The sequence below is a fragment of the Amblyomma mixtum genome, chromosome 1 (genome assembly GCF_055824585.1).
Source record: "Amblyomma mixtum isolate Tamu chromosome 1, ASM5582458v1, whole genome shotgun sequence".
Lineage (NCBI taxonomy): Eukaryota > Metazoa > Arthropoda > Arachnida > Ixodida > Ixodidae > Amblyomma > Amblyomma mixtum.
The window spans coordinates 70609683-70627654 of record NC_143012.1 but is presented as its reverse complement, the minus strand read 5'-3'; the positions used below and the strand labels follow the sequence as shown (position 1 = coordinate 70627654).

Genomic DNA, 17972 nt, shown 5'->3' with positions numbered 1-17972 from the left:
GTGGGTTGCCTATGCGAACATCAAGCAACCTTGCGTGTCCCTCCGACCGAATTCGCTGGGTATGCGTTGCATGTGAAAGCACTGTGCGTAAATCGCACTGCGGCGTCACCGACTAGGCCGACTATTTTCGTTCTAGTCGCAGCATGTGAAACGGCCCTCATGCGGTTAGCGCTTTAATATGCGAATATGTAACAAGATCTCTTTGTAGTTTATCTCTCCCCATTCTTTCTAACTGTCCCTTCACTTCTTTCATTTCATTACTACAGCCCGCCTGGTATCCTTTGGTTTCCGCTGCCCCAGCTCAGGTGCCGCACGGTCGCAGTCACAGGTGTTTCGAATGTCATGACACCCTGCGCGCGCATATATATACTAGCTCACTTACAAGGAAAGGTCCCAATTAAGTGAAAAATTACCAAAGAATGAGTTCTTGGGAAGCCTATACTTTTTATTGGTCTGGTTTTGAGAATAGATGTAAGCATTACAGATGACAGCCATTAAGTTTGTCACAGCACCAGACGGGGGATGTTCAGAGGAAGCGGTCAGGTACATCAAAATGATCCGCTTTCTCCTCTGTTATACAATTCAGTGACCCCTTATGTTAAATCCCCATTGTTCCTTACTTCCCTTAAACCATCTGTGCTTCTCACTAGATGCTACGTTTTTGCGGGACATTCAATCTAAGAAGTAAGGCCTTTGTGTGAGGATATTAATGGGCCTTACGAATAGGCTCAAGGGCGCCCGCAGAACTTTTTCCAGGGGGGTGCACCCGATGGCCGGGTATAGGGGAGGCGGTAGGTTAGCACCAAGAAGGAACTATTTGTAGTATAAATTGCGCACATGAAACAAAAATTAGGGCTAGGCTTGGAGAACAAACAGAATTTATTAATTAACAAAGAATTGAACTCGATAAGCACAATTCGATAACTTAATATCACCTAAGCGTGCTAATCAAGCTGTGTAGTTGTTTTCTACTAGTGCATAAATAACCGCAATTCCAGGAGGGGGGGGGGGGGCAGTCGCCCCACTTGCCCCCCCCCCCCCCTTCCGGACGCCCATGTCAAGGGCCGTTGGCATACTCCTCTAAGCCACTAATAAGAATGAGGAAGTTCAGACCGGGAATAAAAACGATGTCTCAGAAATGCAGTGAAAGTATGAGTAGTTTATTTCAACCCGACTTTTCAGACGCTTGCCTGCCGTGGAACCGCTCCTTCAGTTGAAATTCTTCTCGTGCAGAGGACGATGACTCCCATCTCAAAGGCTGTGGATCTCACCCATGAAAAAAATGCGGTTGTTTTTTCGATCCCTGATGTAGTAGATGAAGGGGCGATCCACGGTGAACGGGGTGATATCCGGTGGAGGTCCATCCGCCGAACTGGGGGTCACTGCGGGCTCGACGGTTCCTTCTTCATCGACCTCAAAAGACGCTTTTTGGAAAGCGGCCGAGATGTAGGTCGGCGTGGTCGCGCTGATTCCGCTGAAGTCGGCCCACTCTCCGAAGACGACGTTGAGTCCCAGGGCTCGCATGGTGGGCACCAGGTCGTAGCTGACACTCACGTTGAACTTGGGCAGGCTGAGCGCTACCAGACAGGGGTAGAGACTCCTGCCGAGGTCTTCGAGAACCGCAAGCGACAGGTCGTCCCTGAGCTCTGCGAGCTCCACCGCGGAGTCTGGAAGCAGCACCACCATGGCGAACCTGTTTCCCGAGCACGGGATCTCCACGGCGGCCGCGCCGAGCACGTCGAGACGAGTGTAGGGGTAGTGGCTGGTGAGTTGCATCATCGGCTTACTGACCTCGGTGGTACCCAGGTTGAAAAAGGACTTGTTCCCTGAGTCCCACGGGTCGAACATGGTCAGCCAGGTAGCCTTGAAGTGGACGGTGTTGAACAGGTAGAGAATCCTGCCCAGCGGCTCATCTTCGGGCAGGATGCTGTCGATGTTTTCTCGCTCCAAAGCGTTGACCTCCGCGGGGTCGACTCCGAAGCTGGCGAAGTCCACGGACATGAGCTCTGCGTCAAACACATCGTGCAGCTGCTGCCTGTATCTTTCGTCGATTTCGAAGCTGTCCTGCACCAGGGCTATGTTGTCCACTTCCAGCGTCACGTTCGAGTACGTGCGCTCGAGGAGGAGCCTGTACGCCTGGAGGACCCAGGGCTTGTCCGTGAGGCCGACCTCGGTGTGACCCAGCACCGATGACAGCTGGTCTTCCGAGCTCCCCGCGGCGCCGGCGTAGGCCATGGCGAAAACGGCGGCGATGTAAGTCGGCGAGAAGAACACGTTGGAAGCAGGATTCTCCGTCGCCAAGCGCTTGAGGAGGTTCACGGCGAAGTGGTTGTGAGCTTTCACGAGCGGCGCACCGTCAAACAACATGGTGGATGTTTTCCGAGGTCTGGAGGTCGCATGTAAGGCGCCTCTTTTTATACCGACTGGCAGTGGTGTTTTTTTTTTTTTGCTTTTTCCCCCTTCCTCTGCGGTGGCCAATGGGAGTTTCGATTTTTACCCCGGCCAGGCACAGCGAATGGCGCCTGAAGAATTTTCTCTCTCGTGAAAAAACGCTGTTCTGATTGGCTTAGCTTTGAAGCACGAACGTCAAGCCACGCGCATGATTCATCGTAGCAGGAACAGCAAGAAGGGCGCGGTACACTTCAGTCCAGACAATGGATCGCCCCCTCCCGACTGGGTCGCTCACAAAGCCGCGGAAAGACCCAGCTGTGCCTTCTTTCCGGAAATTCCAGTGTGGGAAAGAATGCTCTGCTGCCAACTCTCGAGAGACTCTGGCATAGATTTTTTGGTGACCTCACCAAGGGCACAAAGGAGACTGTCTTTGAGGCAGATGGACAGATGTCAGCAGATGTTACTCTGGGTAGGCATATTAGTCAGCGTTCCTTTCCTGCCAGGCTTGAGGAACGTTGGCTTGACTATCTGGGGGATATTTCTGGGAACGGCGAAGTGGTCACCTCTAAGAAGTCTCGTCTACCGAGAACCGGATTCATGCTTTCGCTTTGTGCGATAGATAGGTGCAATACACAGATGTAGAACTAAGGTCCCTAGATCGGCTTTAGTAGATGGGCTGCGGTGTCTTGCACCTGACACTTGGACTACCTCGTCTCTTGCTGGTCTCCAGTGATGACTTGACCCAGTTCGGCGGCGAGGTGCTATGTATATTGATTTACGAACCCCCAGGCCTTTACAGGCATTGCACGAAAATGTAACTGCAGAGAGGAGTAATTGTTTCTATTTATAGAAAGAAAAACGAACAAGGGTCGAAGGGGGTAGGCTCAGCCTTCCAGCCAACGTTTCGGCAAACGGTCGAAACGTCGGCTGGCGGACATATTTTTTGTCGACAAAAGTGCCATCTTATCGGTTTCTCTTTGTTGTGGATCCCTGTTTATAAAATACTAGGCGAAGAAATACGTGGTTGTGCGTAAAAAAAAAATATTACTAATACAATTCGCGGTATACACTCCTCACCCGGTTTACCGAGGCAACTTTGTTTGGAATTTTTTTCAGATTGCGCCTGCACCAGGTGCATCGAATTATTTTGGGAATTTCACGCCATATTGGCGGATATTGAAGAATAAATTTTTGCACAGTCCACGAACAGTTTTCACGTGACGTCTCACTCAAGAACGAAGCGTTAAATGCCCCTCAAAGGGGCCCCCTCCCGGCCTATGGGGTGTACTGATTCCCTCCCTAGACAGATTCCGTTGGATCTGCTAGTGTGAAATCGGGGTAGGGGGGCCAAGGTTAACCACAGCTTAATCTAGGATTAACCGTGGTGTCATGAAAATTGGGCATGGAGAGCGCGTCGCCCTATTTTGCCGCTTTGGTCATCGCCTCCCATTTGGCGAAGAGACAGTACATTTCTATCCGGCTTGAGTGCAAGATTATCTCCAAAAATATTATTTAAAAAGATTCAAGATTATCTTCAGGGAGCAATCACTGAACGTTGAGCTATTTTATTCCAGCGAAGTAATACAGATAATGATTTGCAGATTATACTGTGCATTTTCGAGCTTGGTTACGCCTCATGCGTCAAGTACACATTTCGAATTCTGCTTCTCCCTAGCTTTGACATGAAGGACAGGCTGGTGGGGAGGTGACAGCTTTCTAATTTGCCCGCAGTCACGTGTGTGTGATCCATCCATCTGCCGCACTAATCCCTGGAATGCATTCACTTACATTCTGTAAATTAGTATCCTGTACCGTCTACCGCTTGTGGTTCTAGCTGACCGACCAGCCGCGGTTGCTGACTACGTAGTTATGGCATTCGTCTGCTGATCACAAGGTCGTGTGATCGAATCCTGGCCGCAGTGTCTGGTTTTCGTGGAAGGAATGTAAAAAAAAAATTGCGAATTGTTTAGCTCTGGTTAAACCGGGTAAATTGCGCAAGCAATGGTATGCGCGTCCTTCTAGCGATTCTTCCGCGCGTTGCCTTCGAATGGTAGCATTGCGGCGTTCCTAAGCGGTGAGGGGTTGAGATTCATCGGCTTCATAGCCTTTGGGAAACGCACCTTCAAGACCGCAACGTTGAACCTGTCGTTTCGCCCTGAATTAATTTTAGCCAAATGTTGCTGCAGGTAACGGACATTTTCAAAGAATTGGACTTTTTACCGGGTTGGTTTCCTCTCCTGATGCGCTGTATATCCTTGCCTACCTTTTAGTTATAATACCCATTCTACCTAACAAATATTAATAATTTAGGGTGCCAAAGAATTCCCAGAAAAAAGACCCGATTATTGCTTTGAGTTACAAGAATTACGCTTCTAGCGCACGCAGGATGGCTTGCGCTACCACTGGCCACCCTGGGGAGTAAAGAAAGGGGGCCCAAGAGCATGGTGGAAGAGGCTGTGGGAAAATAATTTATTTTCAAGCTTGGTGCGTGCCAATCAGGTTGGACAACGCAGCTCGGCAAGCTGCTGTGGCACGGCTGAGGCATCCATAAAGTGCTCAACGGAGCTGTCCTCCAGTGAACTGAACAGTCATATCTGAAGTAATCGTTGCACTCCACTTGCGAGGGGACTGTTGGGCTGCATTCAAACAAATTACTCGTCCTGCTCGTGCACGATGGCCTCACGAAGCGCCAAGCCCGCAAAGAGATGCATGATAAGTTTAATTATGGCCATCACAGAACACAAACAAAAATGATTAAATAACACCGAATTTTGCGAAACACAGTCTGCGTGAAGACACTAGCAACATGATTTACAGTATAATTTTTAATTTATGCTTAAGGACCAACACCACATTAGTTGCACAAAGTGGAATTTAATTTACTAAAACTCCTTGTACCAAATGGTTCATTTTTAGTTTGATGCGTCGTGTCGAGCAAAAAGAGAAGGCGACCACGTGAACGGCACGCGCCGTTCACGTGGTCGCCGTTCACGTGGTGTTCAGGATTTCACGGGAGGGAAGTGGACGTGGTTCCGGCCACCTGGGCCCAGGCCAACGAGGACAAAGAAACATAGGCCAAGTGAACCCACCCGAAGAGGAAGCGAAGCCCCAGGAAGAAGACCAAGAAACAGACAAAGAACAACTTCCCAGAAGCAAGCTCAAGTTCTTCGGAAGGAGGGCCCCTAACAATGCGCGCCTGTCTTAATGACCCTCCACGCCTAGCTAGTTCCAGCGAAAACGAGCCTGACAGCGACGAGAACAACTTCCCAGAAGCAAGCTCAAGTTCTTCAGAAGGAGGGCCCCTAACAAAGCGCGCCTGTCTTAATGACCCTCCACGCCTAGCTAGTTCCAGCGAAAACGAGCCTGACAGCGACGAGGAGAAAGGCGTGCCATCCCTCTGTGAGTTCTGTGGGGGCAAGACATGTGACTGAGTTTGTTTCAGACAATAGTTATGACTCACCTCCTGACTACCCTCTCACCTCGCCTGTGGTGTACTTGGAGGAGAACCCTTCCATAGTCTGACTAACCGACCCCCCTCCCGATCCCCCCCCCCCCACCACCACCACCACGACTTTTTTTCTTGTACTAGGCAGGCTGAACTGTCGCGCCCTCACGAGGGCAGGTAAGCAAGGGGAAGTCGACACGTCATTCGAAGGGGAACTTCGACACGTCATTTGGTACGAAATCGTACTGGAGCTTTGGGACAAAAGGGGATCGGGGGGGGGGGGGGGGGGGGTCGCTCTTATTTTTCTTCGCGACAACGGAGAGAAGATGCTGCGCCATGACCGAGATATTGAAGGTCGCTTCATTTCCACGTTTTTGAACAACGGCATGCGTGTGTTGAACATCTACGCACCTTTCGGCACGTAAAGCCCTGGTGGTTATAAATGAATATATACCAGGTGTTCCAGCTAAATGTAGCCAAGCTTTTAAAAAACACGGGATGCCCTAGCCGTCTGAAACCAACTGAGGGTTCTTTAGAGTCGTGTGACCTAGCCTGGAACATTTTTTTTCGTTTTTCAAAGTTAAGTAATTAGTTAATCATAATAAGCTAACTTTAATTATTGACTTGATGAACAAAGTGCCAATGGAAAAGTTGCAGATCGTTTTGAAAAACAGCTGACTGAAACATTTGCAGCAACGTACTATTTGCGTAAGATAGTTTTTTTACCGGCCGTTAACCGTAATTCAGACGATAAAAAAAAGCTTCCGCATGACAACCGTGCCACTTCAACGTCCCAAGATGCACCTTAGATAATAAAATTCTGTTTTCCTGAAGTCCTCACCTCGATGAGACTTTGGGTGCACATTGGGGCAGAGACGCGAGCGAGCAACTGGTCACGTGTTAACTTTCTTTTAAGGCCGACAAATGAAGCTACGCAAATCGTACCGTGATAAAAACAGCACTACTGGCGGTTTTTCGAGGCGATCTAAAACATTTCCATTGACACTTTTTTCCTAAAGTCTATAATTAAAAAGTTAGCTAATTAAGCTTAACTAATTTACTTTGATGAATGAAAAAACTACTCGAGACTAGGCCATGCGACTCTGAACAACCTTTAGTTGGTTTCCCTAGACTAGGACACTTCGTCTTTTTTAAAAGGTTGTTTACATTTAGCTGGGACACCCGGGAAATAGCACCTCGCCGCCGAACTGGGTCAAGTCATCACTGGAGACCAGCAAGAGACGAGGTAGTCCAAGTGTCAGGTGCAAGACACCGCAGCCCATCTACTAAAGCCGATCTAGGGACCTTAGTTCTACATCTGTGTATTGCACCCATCTATCGCACAAAGCGAAAGCATGAATCCGGTTCTCGGTAGACGAGTGAGTGAGTGAAAACTTTATTAGCTCTAGATTCGGTTGTGTTCGGCGGTTTTGAGATGGCTTCGTCCATCTTGCTCAAAGGTCGGTTGCCCTTAGTCCAGGGCTCCGCTGGATGCTGCTGCCAGTTTTGCTCGCCGAATCAGACCTTCTTGGTCGACCCGGCGATCGCTGGAGAGCACTCCCTCCCATTGCTCCGCACTCGGGTTTGTTATCACTGGCACCACGCTTATCCTCTGGCATGCCCACGTTATGTGGTACAGCGTGGGGGGTTCTTGGCGCCAAGGGCATTTGTCATTGTATTGTGTTGGATACATTTTGTTGAGTACGTGTAGGTTCGGGTAGGAGCCCGTCTGTAGCTGCCACCACGCGACAGAGTCCTCTCTGCTAAGGTAGTTGTCCGGTGGTGGATACCGCTTTCTGCAGCCCTTGTAATAATTTAGTATCGCCGAATAATCTTGGGGTACAGCTGGCATGGCGGAGTGGTAGCGTGCTCGGTAGACGAGACTTCTTAGAGGTGACCACTTCGCCGTTCTCAGAAATATCCGCCAGATAGTCAAGCCAATGTTCGTCAAGCCTGGCAGGGAAGGAACGCTGACTAATATGTCTACTGTTGTGAACGTGAATTTTCCTTGAACTACTGATTATAATGTTACATCCCGTTATCTACGAACATGGCCAACGAAACGAGCTGGTACAGCAAAAGGAGACGACAAGCACAGGGCCGGATTATGAAAAATGGGGGCCCTGGGCTAATGCGGATGTAGGCCCCCTCTCCCTCTACTTGCCCCCTCTTTCCTGCTCCCCGCTACACGACTAGAGTATATGCCATGTTTCATTTTAATTCCAACAAGTAAAAAAGAGCGAAGGCGATCAATGGGATTCATGCAGAAGTAACGCAGTAGCATTGGTTTACAGCTCAAAAAACACCAGGCGACTTTTAGAACGCCCGACACGTGTGCGTATATGGCCGAGCGCCGAACGCCACGGAAGAGCCACGTGGGCCGACCGACAACTTGCGTGGCTGCAGTGCAGCGCGCCGCCTCCTCTCCTCTTGCAGTGACGCCGTACACAAGCCGACAGACGGGTTTTCCTTCGCAGCGCTGTTTTAATGCTAGCGCATCAAGGAAAAGCAGGCTGAGCTAGCTTCCTAAAGCTGAGATGGGTGCTCCGGCAGCGACTAGGAAATAGAGACACAATTAGTGCCCGAGAGGGTAATATTAAAAGTTATTAAAATTAATTTGATCACACGATGAACTTTTACTACTGCCCTCGTGGGGAAAATTTGAAAAGGAGAATTAAAGTCCCGGCTCAGTGGTTAGATGCTCGGCTGCCGAGCCGAGTACCCGGATTCAAACCCAGCCACACGGCGACCGTGTTTTGATGGAGGGAAAATGCAAAAAGGCGCCCGTGTGTTGTGCGATGTCAGAGCGCGTTAAAGATCCCGAGGTGGTCGAAATTATTTCTGAGCTCTACACTACGGCACCTATTTCTTTCCTTTCATTCACACCTTCATTCTACAATACCAATACTTAGAAAAAAGATCGACCAAAATAAATTGTCCCGGCCACGCCGGTCGCATTTCGCTGGAGGCGGAATGTTAGAGGCCCGTGTAATATGCGACATCAGTGCACTTTAAAGAACCCGAGGTGGTCGAAATTATCCGCGTCCTGTATAGCCGGAGTTGATTTGGGACATTAAAGCCCATAAATCTAAACATAAACCCATAAACGAGTGTCTCGCTTTCCTAGTGGCCGCCGGAGCACGAAGTGAAACTGTGGGACCTCAAAGAAGCTAGCACATCCCGATTTGTTTTTCAGTTTGGTAAAGCTAAAGAAAAAATCCCGGTGTTATTACTATAAGGAGTGCGACAAAATTTAGGAGACGAGCGCTGTTGTAAACACCAGCACATCTGTTCACTGAGCGAATTCACTTAATCTGCATTCTGTTTTCTGAAAAAGCTAGGATTTGTTTGGATCACTAAATCTAATCGTGTGAGGAGACGCTTGATTGTACCCAAACCTTCTTTATTAAAATTCAAGTATCAGACTGCAGTAATCGTTATACACGTTACACAATAAATATACAACAGATATATACAATAGTTAAGGCAATACAAACACCATAAAGTTCACTAGAATACATATGAAAATTACCAACTCTAATTACAAAGCATATTTTAAAATACTTTCGTTGAAGGAAAGACAAGCAAATATGACACCAAATAAATGTGGCACTATCAAAAACAACAACAATACAGCTCATTACAAGAAGGCTGAATATCACAAGAACAAACAAGAGACGGACAACGAAGATTTACATCTTTTGAATTACACTGCTCAGAGTTTCATTGTTAACATGGAGGGTGGGAGATGATACATGCAACAAAGTCGTTGGAACTTTTCATGTACTCCGCAAACAGTTCATTTTAAAATGACATTTTTCGCGCCTTCGCTTTGGCGAAATCAGATATAGTCTGTTCGAAAGATAGATGGCGGAGAAGGTCACTTTACATGGACATGATAGCAAGCGAGTTCAACTTATTGTCAAGGAGGCTCGAACGAAGGCGACTTTTTATCAGCGACAACTTAGAAAACGATCTCTCGGTCTCACAGTTTGTCACAGGTATGCTTAAGTATATTCTCAAAGCAATGGAAAGGTTCGGAAACACATCAGTAAGCTTTCTTTCTTGCAGCAACTTCATTATTCCCAGGGAACTCGTGTCTTTGCACACAGAGTTGTGCAGAAAGTTCGCAAACTGAACGATTTCAGCGGGAAATGCTGGTTCCAAATCATTTTCGTAGGTTTTCACCAACCTCTCAGCCTGCTGTGCCAGAGAGCTAGGCCTCGCTCCCAACCTCTGTCAGCAGTTTTATGAATCCGAACCTTTCGCAGAGCTCAGCGTAGGAAGCCTTTCGCACGCGCAAAGCAGAGCCTAGGCTATCCAGCACGACATTGAAGGTCTCCACGATAAATTTTTCTCTACCTCGTAGCACACTACCGCTTTTTCCGTCCGGGTGCTTACTCAAAATGATACGTTTGCCCTCATCCTGATAACATTTATTTGTACTTAGCGTGCGTGCTCTCTCCTCGAAGGTATCAAAGAGAGGTCGCAACGAATTAACAAAGCCTTCTAGAGAGCTCAGCAGTTCTACAGCAGTAGAAATGTCTAATCCTGGTTTCTGAACTGCTACGCTCGTTTTGTCAAAGCGCTCCAAGATTTCACTCCAGAAAACTGCCATGAATGCAGTCTCTAGTTTTGTCATCATCTTGAAGACAGTGTGCGCTTCGTTCCGAATGTCACCGTTTTCTTCTTCTTCATTCTTTGAGATCGCTTCAAGGCAGCACAAGACTGCTTTGAAATTTTTCAAAATGGCCTTACATGATTCAGTGTGCCTTGACCACCTGGTCTGAGAGAGACTTTTCAAAACAAGTTGCTCACAGTCACCACTTTCACCCATGCTGTTCAAAAATGGATGAGGCTTAACTTGGTTAAGCCTGGAGAATGCGAAGCATCATCGTGTCGCGTAATTTGGAGGCGCACAACCACAGCGACGGCGCGAGGTGGGCCCCCGTTTCTCCACTGTCGTGACGTCATCGTGTCACGTGGTGTGACGTCATGTATCACGTGATTTGGAGGCGCACAACCACAGCGATGGCGCGAGGTGGGCCCCCGTTTCTCTACGTTCGTGACGTCATCGTGTCACGTGGTGTGACGTCATGTATCACGTGATTTGGAGGCGCATAACCACGGTGAAGGGCTGAAGTGGTAGCTAAAGTAGTAGGCTTCGCATAAAAGATGTTTCCATCACTTAGGTGAGGCAGCAAAGAACACATACAGTCTCTGAGTTAGAGCAAAAAATTTGACAGCCTCAAGGCAACTGTCAACACTACAGGCGCCATCTAAATTTAGTGAATGACCAGCACATGGGACGTAGACTGCCAATTCGTTCAGGTGTTTTATTTGAGCTTGCAGTCCTTTGTACTTTCCTGACATATTACTCGCGTTGTCGTATGCTTGGCCCCTACAATCACCAATTTAGATGCCATTGGCTGTCAAGAGGGTCATCACGGTGTCGAAAAGATGGAAGCCGGTATGCGATTCAGTTGGAACAAATCCAAGAAACCGTTCGTAAACTTGCCCATTTAAGTAGTATCGTAAAACAACTGACAGTTGATCAACGTGTGTAAGGTCTGGAGTGGAATCAACAATTAAAGAGAAGTATTTTGCGCGTTTCACTTCGTCAACGAGACGATCTTTGACAGCCTTTGCCATATGCTCGATAAATTCGTCACAAATGGTTTTGACAGGTACGATGGGTGACCTTTTCCCTTGTTCCCATAGCGTTTGATGTCCTCCTCTAGAAAGGGATCAAACTTGGCAATGACTTCAAGTACTCCCATGTAATTGCCATTTCTCGGTGAACCAAAAACTTCATCACTTCCCCTAAACGCTAGGCTGCGCTCAGCTAGAAGCTTAACTACAACGACTACGCGCTTCGACACCTCTGTCCAGTAAGCGGTCTCAGTGACAAGATGCTTAACCAGCTCCTTGTCAATTGTGCTGTTCGAGTTAGACCGGGCGAGCCATACTGTCACACAGTTCCGGTGCTCGACGCTATTTTCATGAGCGCAAACCTTTTCTTCTGCTTTTTTCCAATCAGAAAAGCCATGAGTGGTGAAAGTACTCTGGTTGCTTCGAATTGAAAATAGTTTGCACATGAAGCAGTAAACGGAACCTTTGGACTCTGAATACATCAACCAGTGTCGCTCGTACGCTTCCCCATTTATAGCCTTTCGCACGAAAAGATGAGGTGATATATAACGCTTCTGAGTTGTGTACTGTCTTTCGGAAGACGGAAAAGTTTCTGCGCGATTTTGAAAATACACTGGTCCTTTCTCAAGGCATACACTCCGAAAGCTATCAGTAATGACGTCCGGCCACTTAGCAGGGTCACTTTGGAGAACCTCACAACCTACCTCCTGCTGCGGGGAGGTCTGTACTTCTTTGTTGTCGCAGCGAGAAGCCGTCTGACCAGTCCTCTCGCGGCACACTTTGTAGGTGGAAACACGATGACTCGAAGCCGCACTAGTAGGAAACAAGTGAGTCGGTTCTTGCAGTGTTGTTTGCTGGCGTTCGTCAGTAGAAGGAGGCTCATCGGGGATGTTTGGCGCCTGTTGATCAGCAGAAGCAGAAATCGAGCCTGGCGGAAAGGACACCTGGAGTTCCGTGGCAGGGGCCGGGCCGAGTAGCAACGACGTTGCTAACTCAGGAACAGGACAGACCTCGGTTAGCCTCGGTTGCTCAGATATATGGACGAACGAGGTTGGCACCGTTTTCCCAGGATCCAGACAACCAAGATGAGTGAAATCTGGCTTGTTGACAGGAAACCGTAGTGATGGAGCTGGCAAGTCCTTCACAGAAGCACTGTCGGTACTATCGGGTTATTGGTACGGACTCTGGGCAGAGCAGTCATAATGCTCCGCAGAAGCTGCATTCAGAAGATACTTTGTAATCTTTGGCAGCCTCTTTTCACGATCTTCTCTTTCTAACTTCGCCTTTCGTTTAGACGCACCACTTTGATGCTTCCGACCGGGCATTTTCACATGAACGGACGGCGTCACAGCTGACAAAAAGTTGAGATAAAATGGAATTTGACAGGTGTGCAAAGCACGAACGACGAACGCTGTTCCTCCGGACTTGGCGTGGCAAGACGAACGCGACCTCCTGATATCAGTTCAGAAGCGTTTGGGGGTAGGTAGGCCGGAGACGCTGATTGGTCAATGGAATGCGCTTCTCCGTGACGTTTTTTGGTGTTGCCCTTGTTCTCAACCAGACGTGGCGTCACCGCGCCTCCCTCGGCCTGTCTCTGGAGAACCTGGGAATCGCTAGGTGCGCTCGCCGTGCCGCAGGTGCGTGGCACGCGGGTATTCACCCCCCTCCCCTGGTCCCCAACAGTGATGCCACTAAATGGCCGACATCAACAGCATACGCCGGGAACAGTATCCCCTCCCCAGAATAATTCCTAGTACCAACCACCGGTCACCACCATTCGGTTCGAGAACCGAGGTTCACGAACCTCTGCATTTCCGGCTTGTGGCTTTCGCCGTTAGTGAGAACATGCACGTTCAGCTTTGGCGACCACAACGCTGCCAGCCTAGCTAAAATCTTATGCGGAAGTGCGAAAATAGCCATGGTGCTCTTGCATGCACAGCAGGAAGTGATTTGTGTGTAGACCATCGAGGAGGGAATGTACAAGGATGGTAGGATAGCACAAACGCTAACAAAAAGCAAACAAAAGCTAGTTGGGGCTCAAAACCCATTTTCGGTTCTAGCAAGTACCAACTTTGGGGAAAAGCCACCAGCTGTGGGCGTCTTGCAGTAGGAAGGGTAAGAAGAATGGAAGCTTTCGAGAAGCGGAGGTAAGGCTGCATACTGCGCACGCGGGGTCGCGCCGCCCAGGGAAGCTTTTCTAATGAACTGCGGTATTGCCGAAAGACTGGTCGTTGACCGAGGCAACACCTCCTATGTGTTGACCAAGGTGGACAAGAGGAACATGTCACTGCCAGCACGAAACGTCAATGTTTTCTTCCAGCAGCGCCTCGAGAAAGGGTTAACTTCTTCCACTCGCCGAGACATTTTGTGGTGCCATTCTCGGGAAGACGCTTCGCAACGCACTGCAGAGCTGACTGCCTTCTCTCTTGTCCGTCTACCAGGCAGGAGCTACTCGCGGCGGTTCCGGCAGGGGAGACGGACAATAGTAGCGGGCAAGAGCGAAGGGGGGCCCCCACCACATGAATGGCATTAGAGGAATGCCACTGATGTCTCCACTACGGCTCAGCTCGTACTGTTCTGGCGCAGCCTTGGTTGCCGCGTTTCGCCGTAATCGCTTTTCAGCGAAGTGAACACAGCATTCGCAGGAGAGCGCCGTGCGGTCGCTTATTTTCTGGCTCTGACAAGTAAAAAAGACAGCGTGTCATGGCACGCCGTCTGTAAGGTTGGCGCCATTCAATCGCCTCTTTCCATTTTAACCGGCGCCGTAATAACGAATGAAAAAGCCGCTCTACGAGCGGCGCGGCGACAGCATCGCGGTCGTTAGCCTGGACGGCGTTCGCTGTTTCGCTAAGAGCTCGTTTCCGTGTTTTTTTTTACCAAAGTAAACGAGGGGTCTCCCCTATCAGTTGAAGGTCGCATTTCCGCGGTGGCTGCGCGCCCTTTGCTAGCCTCATCTGGGAATTAGCGGCATCTTACCTGCCCCGAGGGGTCCCTGTTGCGGGAGGGCGTTCGTTGCCGCGTTTCCAAGCTGTGTATGGCACCGAGGCCGGGGCTTTTAGGGAGAGAGCGAAAACATATGTAGTGACGAGGCTCCTCCTGCTCTCGGCTTAAGAATAATTCGACACTTTGCTTTTTTTTTCTTTTCGCGTGGGGAGAGAGCGCGGGGGCGCGCGATGCTCTGCCGCCATCGCGACTCAGAGATTTTGGTCTCGACCGGAGCCAGGCACGCAGACCGTGCTCTCGAGTAGCCGTGGAGTGGGTCCACGGGGCGGCTGGTGGGACATGATGCTGTCATGTATATACTCCTTGTAAATAGTCGTCTGTGTACATAAAACCTATATCAGTGCTCGACAAGAGTCCCTGTCTTTCCTGCAAGTCTCATCCTACTGGCTCAGTACTTCGTTGGAAGAGAGAAGAACGGAGGGACAACCTCTCCGTACAAAGAAGAAGAGAAAAGAACCACCCTTTACTCCATCCCTTACGACACCACGCCTGTCACTCCTCTTCGTACTTCAAGCGTTCTAAGAATTATAAGAATTAGCCGTTCCGGCCACCAGTTTAAGCAGCGAGAAAAATTTCAGCGCTGCCGGAATCGTAATGCAGGAGCGACGACTCCAGGATTTTCAAACACTACACCTTCAGACGCCACTGGATGGGGGGATTGACAAAAAACCACAAAAACCCTCCCCCAATCCTTAAGCAAACGCATATATCGCTTCGTAAGGGGGCCCCACCGGGGTGGAGGAGGATTCCTGTTTTTGCAGCTCGACAAGCTTTCCTACCAACCGATTCGGCTAAACGAAGTTACATTAGCTGGGGGCCCGTCTCCTCGTTTCGGTTTTCTCGCTTCATACGTTTCACTCGAAGTTCCATTGACTGTGGTTCCCATTTCCATATAAGCAGGTTAGAATAAATGGGCCCCCTTCTCCTGTTGTCGGAGGTGAGGCCCTGGGCTGCAGCCCCCTAAGCCCCCCCCCCCCCCTTAATCCAGCGCTGGACAAGCAGACGACTCCTGCCGCGTACGCCGCCGCTGGGCTAGCAGACGGCGGAAAGAATGCGTGAGGCGGGGTCACTTTATAGGCAGTTCAGTTTCCCAAGTTGGGTTGCCGGCGGCCCGCAGAGCTACTGCCCGTTTCCGCCGCTGTCACTGCTGTAAGAGTGAGCCTGAATGAGGATAAATAAACATGACGCCATTTTTGGGCTCCATCTCTGTGGGTAGTAAAAAAATTACTCCCTTTTCACTCCAAAATAACTCCCTTATATAAGGGAGTAAATAAAAAACACCATACATACGGAGTAAAAAAACCTCCTTTTGGGTGTGCTTAGAGGACAAGCCATTTACTCCCTTTTGGGTGTTTTTTGCTAACAGTGTGGAGTAAATGCTGGTAAATCCTCATTTTTACTCCATTATTCCCTCACAGGAGTAAAATGGAGAACAGTCCACCTTTTTACTCCCCACTCATGGAGTAAATGTTTTCACAAATGGAGTAAAAAGGGTGGCCGTCACCATTTTTACTCCCTTTTGGGTATATTTTTGTTTACAGTGTACGAAGAGGGAAATGGCAGGTGTGAAGTTAGGATCCAGGAAGAGAGCAGAGTGGATCGGGAACAAACGCGAGTTAACGATATCCCAGCTGAACTTAAAAAAAAAACGCAACGGCTAAGCTACCGCTTAACCTGAACAACTCAGCAAAAAGATGCCCCCACGGCGGTATTCTCGCCGCACTTCGGCTTTGCGAATGCGCTGTACATCCTTTAGCAGACAGTTAGCCAGCGGCGGCTCCTTGAATAGGAGAAAGCTAGTCCGGACGCTTTGCTCTCCCGAACATATGCCGCGTTACCAAGTTCAGTTTGACCGTGAAGCCGCCCGGCTTACGCGTTCTGACCATACCTCAGCACTATGAGAGGTACGTTGCTCAATCACACTCATACTCATGGCACTCACACGTACATTCACTCACACACATTCACACTCTTGTCCACTCGCACTCACAACCATCCACTGGCATTTTCACAACCACTCACTCACACTCACAACTACTCAATCGCACTCACAACCATTCACTCATGCTCATGTCCACTCACTCACATTCCCGTTCACTCACTGTTTCCTTGTTTGCTGACAAGTTCTGCCTCACAACCATTCACTCATACTCGCACTAAATTCCGCTCAACCAGTCACTCACACTCGCACTCATGTCCACTCACTCACGCTCATGACCACTCGCAATCACAACCACTCACGCTCATGACCACTCAGTCCCGCTCAAAACCACTCACTCACATTCCCGTTCACTCACTGTTTCCTTGTTTGCTGACAAGTTCTGCCTCACAACCACTCACTCATACTCGCACTAAATTCCGCTCAACCAGTCACTCACACTCGCACTCATGTCCACTCACACTCGTAACCACTCACTCACGCTCATGAGTACTCGCAATCACAACCACTCACGCTCATGACCACTCGCACTCACAACCACTTACCCACACTCACAACCACTCAATCCCACTCAAAAGCATTCACTCATGGTCATGTCCACTCACTCACATTCCCATTCACTCACTGTTTCCTTGTTTGCTGACAAGTTCTGCCTCACACATAGCTGGAGTTTGCCATTGCTCACCAGTTTTCTCACGTTGGCGCGCGCGCCTAATCTCTGATGCTGAATGCAGCTGATTCGACAGTACTATGTCTGCCATGGCCGACGTAACGTGTAGCAGTTTTAAGCATGAAATGCTTTTAGCCCCCGTTGTCGGCAGTGTGGTGACGTCACGCCGAGACCGAGAGCCATCATCCGGGCACTGAAATCCACTCACCCGGGCACTGAATTCCAGTCATCTGGGCTCTGAAACGAGAACATCCGGGCACCTGTACGAGACAACGAGATTTAACGAGACTCTCTAAGCCCTCCTATGCGACCGGCATGCAAGCGCCGGTTGGTCTCCAAAGGAGTCACAAAAAATAACTGCTGCCAGTGCCTTCTCAATGTTTATCAAGATATCAGTCGCTGTGCGTTTGATAATGCACGGAATTATAATTTCCGATTTCTAATAACGCATGCAAAAAGCACATAAATGCCACGATACACTTCGTTGTCATACGTGATCTCTTAGGGGCTTCGCGCATCGAAGCAAAGCCGCGCAAGCGCACAGGGGCCCGGGGGAGAAGCGCTGCGTTCAAAGGGCAAGGCATCGCGCCGAACGGGTGGTGGCGTTCCTGCCTTCCATTACGGTGTGGTTCGGGTGTCCACCGAGATGGCAGAGAATTACTGCGCCATTTCCTTTCCTCAAAAAACCTTGCGTTCAAATGGCAAGGCATCGCGCTGAACGGGTGGTGGCGTTCCTCCCTTCTTGTACGGTGCGGTTCGGGTGTCCACCGAGATGACATTAGGCCCGTAAACATTTCATGCTTACTCTACTCTCGGTTACGGGAGAGGCAGACATTTTTTTTTTTGCGAACACCTGTTGGATATGAAACAAG

At 49.3% G+C, this 17972-nt stretch overlaps 2 protein-coding genes and 1 pseudogene across 2 annotated transcripts in view; 1 reads left to right on the top strand and 2 right to left on the bottom strand.

The window, feature by feature from the left end:
* The window catches only part of LOC149366712 (flap endonuclease GEN homolog 1-like), a 361675-nt gene that overhangs the window by 92123 nt on the left and 251580 nt on the right, over nucleotides 1-17972 (top strand). The window lies entirely within an intron of this gene.
* Nucleotides 1252-2367, bottom strand: LOC149366728 (iripin-8-like). The gene has a single exon (XM_089568221.1). The coding sequence runs from the start codon at nucleotides 2365-2367 to the stop codon at nucleotides 1252-1254; it is 1116 nt and encodes a 371-aa protein (XP_089424347.1).
* On the bottom strand, nucleotides 11021-12813 carry LOC149366727 (uncharacterized; annotated as a pseudogene).